The 8,440-nt window shown below is 50.0% G+C and overlaps 1 protein-coding gene across 1 annotated transcript; it reads right to left on the bottom strand.

Moving 5' to 3' along the window:
- Positions 1 to 4,004: 4,004 nt before the first annotated feature.
- MRPL37 (mitochondrial ribosomal protein L37) lies at positions 4,005 to 8,433 on the bottom strand. The gene is made up of 7 exons (XM_010187538.1): positions 8,324 to 8,433; positions 7,787 to 7,970; positions 7,116 to 7,231; positions 6,260 to 6,445; positions 5,545 to 5,702; positions 4,826 to 5,029; positions 4,005 to 4,225 (listed from the first exon to the last, which is right to left on the bottom strand). Exons 1-7 carry the CDS (start codon positions 8,382 to 8,384, stop codon positions 4,148 to 4,150), a joined length of 987 nt encoding a protein of 328 aa, XP_010185840.1. The 5' UTR covers positions 8,385 to 8,433; the 3' UTR covers positions 4,005 to 4,147.
- Between the last annotated feature and the right edge of the window lie 7 nt (positions 8,434 to 8,440).

The raw sequence follows: 8,440 nt of genomic DNA, 5'->3' as shown, positions 1-8,440 counted from the left end.
GGTTGGTTTTTTTCCTTCTTTTTATTTTTTATTTCCTTTTTTTTTCTTTTTTTTGGTTCTGATGTGAGAAAAGGAAAGGACCGCGTTTAATGTATTTTAAACTTGAATAGCTAAATTATTGTCTTCATTGCTATGGGCTGGCTTTCCGAATGAAACGGTTCTCCTCGTCCCCCCCCTCCCCACCGCTGTAATAAATATGGACATAAACATTTGATTTCGGTGCTCTGCAGTTTGTTCCTGGTGGTTGCTGCCACACCCAGGGGGGGGATATCTTATTTTATTTTATTTTATTTTCCTTCTTTTAATTTTTCGAGAGCCAAACCCCACGTTTGAGATGCAGGACCGGAGGTGATGGGGCTGAGGATTGTGGGGGGGGGGGGTTCTGGCTGATGCTGGGAAGGTGGGCGAGGATTCGGCTGTGATGCAGGACCTGAGGGCTGGGAGAAGTTCGGTTTAATGATGCTCACTTGTTTTGGGGGTTGGTTTTTTTTCAAAGCATTTTGGAAATTCAGCTTTCAGCTTAGGAAAATGGTCATTTGCCTACACCAGGCTGAGGATGCGCTTGCCAGACCCTCGCTGCACATGGCTGCAGGCAGAGGGGGGGACTTTCTGGGGGTAAAAATAGGGGGATTTATCTTTGCACCCTGTCCCCCAGGGTTTCCTGGTGAGAGGCTGAAGGAGCTGGGATGCTGACGTGGCAACAGAGGGCATCCCATGGAGCAGGTTAAGGATTGGGGATGCCCTAGGAAAGGAGCTGGGGGCTTGTGACCTCCTGTTCCTGGACCTGGACTGCTGCAAGGTAAGGGATGTGAAAAAGAAAACAACAAAACCAAACTGTATGTGTGTGTATATATATATATGTAATATATATAGGCTTGCAATGGGGTCTGCTGACCCCTTCCTCGAGCAAGGGCTGGCTGCAGCGCAGGGTGGGTGCGTGCACCATTGCAGGATCCACCTCAGCTCCAGGCTCTGGAGATGGAGAAACCTGGGGACGGCTGAGCTGGCTCCTGGATGGGCAGCACCAGGGCCTGCTGCAGCTCTTGGGGAAAGACTGGGGCTTTTTAGGTGTTTGATGGGTGGTTGCAAGTGCCGGGAGCTGCTGTCTGCTGTGTCTAATGCCACAGACGTCCTTGCGTGGGGGCTGTAGCCGTGGCCCTGGGCTGGTTTTGCTCTGGGCAATCTCATCCCCTTGTGCTTTCCAGAAAGGAGCATGTGAGCTCGTCTGTCACTTGGAACATGACCCCAAGGGTGATCGGTTGGTGGTGATGAGGACCTCCCTGCCCACGCTGCCCAGCCAGGCGCTGCTTGGCTGCCTGGAGCAACAGGCAGCATCGGTGCTGGTTGTGTTAGGAAAGCCCTTCCCACTGGGTCTGACTGGGTTACAGGCTGATTTCATTAAACACTGCCATGAGAAACTGCCAAAGTCCCTCCTCTAAACATCTCCTGAGCCCAACCTCAGGCTTAATTGTCTCCCACGTTAGTTTTCCTTAAATTAAATGTGGGAGGAGGATCTGAACAAGCAGGGGCTCTGGTTTGAGCGTGACGTGTACTCGCTGGCACAATGAGTGCAGCCCACAGAGCCGGATTTTTGCACTGGGAGTGGTTCAGGGGAAGGTGGGGTGGAGGAGCCTGGACAGCACAGCATGCATCATCCCCAGGGATGGAGCTGGAGGCCAGACCCCGCACCAGTGGCTACAGAGGTCTCCTCCAGGCAGCCAGGCACCACCAGATCTTCATCTCAGCCTCCAGGTCTTCATCTCAGCCTCCAGGTCTTCATCTCAGCCTCCAGCCACCCTCTTCTCACATGTTCTGCTTCCCCAGCTGCTGTTCATCAAAAGTTAATGCCTGGCTCTTGCTCAGTGCTGAGGTAATGCCATTCAGCTGCTGAGGAGCCTTTATAAGTTATTAATGCCAACCCAGATGCACCTCCGTGACCCATTGTCCTGTTCTCGGTCCCACTCCCCTCAGCTGGGCCCACTATTTCCAGCAGGTCACACCAGAGGAATGAGTGGGTGAGCCAAACCATGGATACTGTGCTTGGGAAGACCAATGGGACACCACACACATGAGCACAGCTCTCTGTAGTGGGGGGATGCTGGACCTCATACCCGCACCACGATGGACCAACCTGGGCACTCATCCCAGGTGCCAAGCTGGGACCTCTGCTCTGCCCCCCTTAGTTTCACCTCCTGGACCTCAGAGGAGCTGACCCAGCACAAGGATCAACTGCTCCTTCCAGCAATGTGAGTCCAGGTGAGGTCAGCTGTGCCCTGAGCAAATCAGGGACGCGGTCTGGTGTGCTTGTGTATGGTCCCCTCATCTCAAGTGGCTTCCTGGCGCCTCTTGTGACCTGCTGAAGCCTCATTCCCTTGCTGGCTGCCCCACGTCTTACTACTTCTGCCTTTTTTTCAGCATTGCCTTTGTTCTGCCCTCGTCCATCCTGCCCTGTGCTCGTGCTTTTCCCTGCTTGGTCTTGGAGACAGCAGGACTCCAGCTTCACTTGGCTTCTCCTCTTCTACTGCCTGTCCCGACAGAGGTGTCTTTGTTGAGAGGCACAAGCATCGAAAGGGGCTTTGGCTCTTTCCCCTGTGGACCACGGTCACAGATTCCCACATCTACGAGAAGCATGCGAGGAGTTTAATTTCTCCACACCCCCTCTCCACCACCACCTCTCTTCTTCCATGCTGCTTTGGTGAAACCACTCGGCTCAGGAATGTTAACACAGGGCTGCCCTGCGGGCTTTCCTCCCTCGGCTGGGTAGTGACCCAGAGCTGGAAGGGTGAGGGGATATCAAGAGCACAGGGTCCGTGTGACATAGCAGAGAGCCGGCAGCCTGAGACAGAAGCACCTACTGGCACAGTCTCCCCAGAGCAAGAGTGTATTAAAATATACTCCTAAATAACTGGGTGCAAATTACAGACCCGAGCAGATTTACATCGATGAGCTGAATCAGACATCGCTGGAGCGGGCAGAATTAAGGTATTTAGATCATCACAACACTCACGAGATTGTTCTCCCTCTCAAGGATTTTCTCCTGACTATTATGGGATTCATTAATGTACAGCCGATGCATCCCAATTTACTGGGTGCAATCGCTGATCCCAAACGTGACCGGCGCAAGTCTGTTTTCCGAAGCCCGCAGGGTAGAGCTGCCTGACGGATTGAGACTGCAGCACACAACCGGGGTGCTCATCCAGATGGCCAGAGAGGATCACAACGCGCAGACCAGCTTCTGACACGAGACACCGAAGCGAGATGAAATTCTTGCAAACATGCTTTTCCACACCTTAAAATAGCGCAGGCTGTCCTACTCCTTCCCATGTGCTGGAGGGTATCGGTGCAGAACTGCGCAACACTCCACACTTGGCTGGAGCTAATTTAGCCTTCATTTCACAAAAACCACGCTAATCCCCCCCCCATCTTAAAAAGAATACGCTTCCTGCTCAGTTAACTCTGTGTGGCAGGAAGAAATTCTTCCTTTGTGTTTTCTCAGCAGCGAACACCAGCTAGCAGGCACGAAAGTTTCACGCTACATTCTACACCGCTTTCCCAAAATGGCTAGGTCTCTTCACGCAGGATTGGGGGGATAAAAGAACTACGGTCGTACAGATCCAACAAAGCAATCTCTCCGATTAAGTGCTTTGGGAACTAAGCACCAGGCAGCACGACGCATCCCAGAGCAGCCAGCAGTAAAACAAAGCAAAAGGCAGGCGGAACGGAACGGGCTCGTGGCTCAGGCTCCCCTCTTGAAGCTTTGTCAGTCTCGTCCGCGCACGCTGCATTCAGAGGCACTCAAAGCAGCCTCGGGAAATGGGTTCGAGTCTGGCTCTGTGCAAAAGCACACGGAGAGGGGAACCTGCGTGCGCAGAGAAATAATGACTGGCTTATGTTCTTTCTAGGCAGCGGTGGGGGAGTGCAGGAAGATGCATTTGACGACTCTTTCTAACCCAAATCCAGAGGTGAGCCCCTAAAATGAAAGAGTTTTTTCATGCACAATTTATTTTTAAAACAAAATTTACTTTCAGTAACAATATAATTTATTTTTTGAAAGTCAATTAATCCACCTTTCTTTTAATTACGTGACGGTTCTGGCAAAGAGAAGCAGCAGGTACAGTTGGTGAAGTATTTTCATTTGAGCTGAATTTCACACAGTTCCATGCAGATACAGTGCCAGAAACTTCTTGAACGTGTCTGGCTGAAAGCCATATATTCCAGCGGGCTTCTGCAGAGAGAAAGACACGGATGCTCAGTTTGCAGTGAAGTGATTAACACAGACAAACAACAGCTTTAAATACACTCGAGTAAGACTTTCAGACGCAGGAGCTTCCAAATTGTGCTCTCCCTCCTCAGACGGGTTTGTGTGTGGGTACGTCCACTGGGGTACATCTCAGATGGCAAAACCCTGTGCCCATCAGCCCGAGACGCCCTCCCAGCGTAACCGACGCTGACAGCACTGCGCTCCCTTTGCTCTACAGCAAAGCTGACAGTTGCGTGTAAGTGCTGCCTTCATCAGAGCACGAGCTGATTTTAAACAAGCCTATTATGAGATGGGCCATTACAGACGGGGATGTCTCGATGTAGAAGTTCATGTCGAGCCTGGCATGTGGCTCGCGCGCTCTGCGGTACATTAGCACTACAAATACTCCCCGGCAGTGACACCTGCTCACAACTTTCCAGTACGTGTGAGGCCAGTGCCTCTGCCAGGTCCCTTCACGTAGTTTAAAACCCACGCTGCAGCTCTGCAACAGCTCCCAGAGCTCCAGCGAGGTGAAAGGGTAGGATTTCCAGGACCGATTTCCGAGTTTCGCTTCGGTTTGCTTACCGTGACAACTCTTTTCTTGATTTCTGGAACACACTGGGCTTTTTCATACAGGTTCTGATCAGAGTCAATCCAGACGAGATTTTTTATACCATCACTAGAGACAAGGTCTGTTGTATTTAACTGGAACACCATGAACTGGAAGAGCTGGCCATCTGTGCCAATGCTTTGCACCACTACTGGCTGCTCCAAAACCTTGGGATCATTCTAGGAAAGAAGCAGGAGGGAAGGATGTTTAATAGAGCCACTTACCACAGAAGTTGTAAGAGTACTTGCTGATTCTGCATCTTCTACTTGGTTTAAAGCCAAGATTTTAATAAATCTATTGTTACCTTGCCCAGAAAATTACTCTAGTCAAACAAGTTTTGAATGTAGATTTTGTATTTTAATTACAATTCCTCCTTCAGCCAGCAACGAAGTATCAACTTACATACAGAGCCACGGGACGGGTTAGAGTTCTGCTGCTAAACCTACTCCCCGGCTCCTACCCATTACCACGCTAACGCGTGTTACACCACAAACACGCCCATTGCCCAGAGATCTTCTTCTGGATTAGCAAAACCCTACCTGAAGGTTGGAGTTAGACCTCTGGACTGGGAAGCTCAGATTTGAAAACTACTGTAACGTGCCAACGCAAGGGAATGCCATCATTCTTCCCACTGGCTGCAGCTTTAGAGAAAGAGCAAGGGCCCGGCGAGGCACCAGCCGTCTCCCATACGTACCCCGTACAGCATCTTAGCCTTTGCCAGCGCGTTGCCAAAAGCAAACATCAGCATTTTAGCACGAAGTTGTTCTGGTCTGAACCTGACAGTGCGAACGTTGGCCGATTCCAGGAAGAACAGAGTGTGAGGATGAGGGTATGGATAACCATCTCTGAAACCTAAACGGCAGATAATAACGGGTAACGGACACAAACAGGAATACAGGAGGTTCCACTGAAATTGGAGAAGAAACTTCTTCTCAGTGAGGGTGACAGAGCCCTGGCCCAGGCTGCCCAGAGAGGTTGTGGAGTCTCCTTCTCTGCAGACATTCAAAACCCGCCTGGACGCCTTCCTGTGCAACCTCATCTGGGTGTTCCTGCTCCGGCAGGGGGATTGGACTGGATGAGCTTTGGAGGTCCCTTCCAATCCCTGACGGTCTGGGATTCTGTGATAATCATGTCAGGAATTGCTCAGTAAGAGATCACAGCCAATGTTTTCTCCCCCATTTTCAAGAACAGTTGAGTTGCCAGGATTTAAGTTCTTCTCCCAGTCCTGCTTAGGCCATAATGTACTTAGCACAGGTCTGGAGCGCTTGCACTGGACACTCTGTGCTCTGCTATTGTGTTCCCTCATCCCCATCCACCCCTGCCCACAGCTGTCTCACAGAAGGGCGAGGACTCCAGGTTAACCCAAATACTTATTCTGACACAAAACTACTATCAACGGCTAAATTTACCTGTATCGTTTTGCTCTTTGTACACATTCACGTCCTGCAGATCAATGGTAGGAGAGATGGGATGGAAGGTCTCCAGAACATGATCTTCGGTGGCCAGTACCTCCTCCCTGGAGGCTACTGGTGGTATTGGGGTCACAGAGTTCATAAGTATTCCGTTCTGGCCACGGACCTGAAGGAGAATGGATTCTGGGGAGGGAAATTAGGCCATTTGGACAGCAGCATTCTAGCAAGCCCTTGTTCTGCAAGGCTCATTCTCTCCCCCTCCCCTCCAAACTAAACTTACACAGTAGCTCAGCTGCAAGCTCTTCTTCTAAAATACCAAAGTTAACTGCTGGTGTTAGTTTCTTAACTAAGCATATGTAGAAAAACAACAGTACAGATTTTGGACACAAAAAAATAAACAATCAGTTGGACAGCAGCATTCTAGCAAGCCCTTGTTCTGCAAGGCTCATTCTCTCCCCCTCCCCTCCAAACTAAACTTACACAGTAGCTCAGCTGCAAGCTCTTCTTCTAAAATACCAAAGTTAACTGCTGGTGTTAGTTTCTTAACTAAGCATATGTAGAAAAACAACAGTACAGATTTTGGACACAAAAAAATAAACAATCAGTTTTAAGACACTGGTTTTCTTCCCCTGCCATCTTGTTGGTGTTGTCTAACACCCCATTAATCTCCTCGGGACAAGTATCCTGCCTTCTTCCAAGGCTGCCCATCCTTACAGCACCATCGAAAAGTCAAAGAACTGTTTGGTTCCAGAAATTGTTTCATTTTCTCCAAGTCCTCAGCCTTAAAGCCAGTGGCTTCGTTACCTTATATGAATGAGAAGAGCTAAATTCTTCCAGCACAGCAGCAACTAACCTCTTTCCCATGTAGCTGATATCTTGTAGTTTCTAGCCAACATTCTTTGAGTCAGAGAAGGATACTTCGCAGACATTAACCGGCACAAATGCATCAAGTCTTCAAACAGCACTGGGCTTTAAAATGAGAACAAAAAAAACAGTTACATAAAAAATGTGATCATAACGGTGGGCAGATGCTTGTGGGACAGGAACACTGTAACGTTGCTGTATGTACAACGTGTCACTGCACAATGTTTCCAAACAGCTAACAGAGATTTCAGATTAACAGCCTAGGCACCAGCCCTGTTCCAAGTTGGCAGAGGTAATGCTTATCATTAGTTATTTAAAAAACTGACATTCTGTATCAGCTGGAATTAAATCTCAAGTTGAAACACAGACCTTGGGCTGAAAGCAGCTTTAATGCAGAACGTGTTTAAAGTAGCACTACTGTCAATATTCAGAACTGGGGGTTTTGTTGCTGTTATTTGGTTGGTTTGTTTGTTTCCCATGGTGACAACCTGATACAAATGGTGTAACGGTTTTGCACAGTCAGTGAATCTCTCAGCAGCAGATCGATGTATGAATCTTCCTTGTAGTGTTAAAAACTCTGGTTAAGTTACCTTGACGACTGGCTTATGCTAAAGCCATAACCACGCAGCGGAAAGATTTCCCCTGTGACCGAGGACTTACCAATAATGTTCTCTCCTGGGAGCAACCTCTGTCGTGTCCCAGAACCGTGAGTGTGAGATCGCATGCTTCACCCTCTCCTCATGGTCCTCCAGCTGGTGAGCTGGGTTGTCAACGATGCTGAGCACCGAGGAGGGTAAACCTTCCACCAGCTTTGTCTTGGTGAGCCACTGCGCTTGCCGAACTCCTTGAAATAAAAAAAACCCCAACCAATAAAGAAAGAATATGTATTATGGAAGCTGCTGGGCTGGCTGGCAGCAGGCTGACAGGGTAGTTAGCTCATGAGGCAGGGCAGGCTCCTCACCGCCTGTGTTTTTATACGCTATGTGAGGAGAAACCTTGGCTGGTGGTAAAGGGCAAGTGCTTGAAAACACTGCACAGCACGGGGCAGTGCTGGCGAAGCGGGACAGAGGGGGATGACCCGGCCTGGTGATCCTGAAAGAAGGGCTGCTGGGCCAAGGAGGACAACGAGGCCCGAAGGAAGGGCTGCCGGGTTGAGGTGGGCCAGGAGACCCGAAGGAAGGGCCGCTGGGCCGGTACCTTCCAGCATGCGGACGGTCTGGTGGCAGATGTAGCAGCTGCGCTCCTTGTAGAGGGCCATGTCCTCGTAGCGGGGCCCCGGCGAGTGCCAGGGATCGCGCCAGCCCCGGTCCCAGT

This window comes from Mesitornis unicolor, unplaced genomic scaffold (genome assembly GCF_000695765.1).
Source record: "Mesitornis unicolor isolate BGI_N332 unplaced genomic scaffold, ASM69576v1 scaffold35976, whole genome shotgun sequence".
Classification (NCBI taxonomy): Eukaryota; Metazoa; Chordata; class Aves; order Mesitornithiformes; family Mesitornithidae; genus Mesitornis; species Mesitornis unicolor.
The sequence above is the reverse complement of the archived record's forward strand: the minus strand, read 5'-3'. Positions and strand labels throughout refer to the sequence as shown.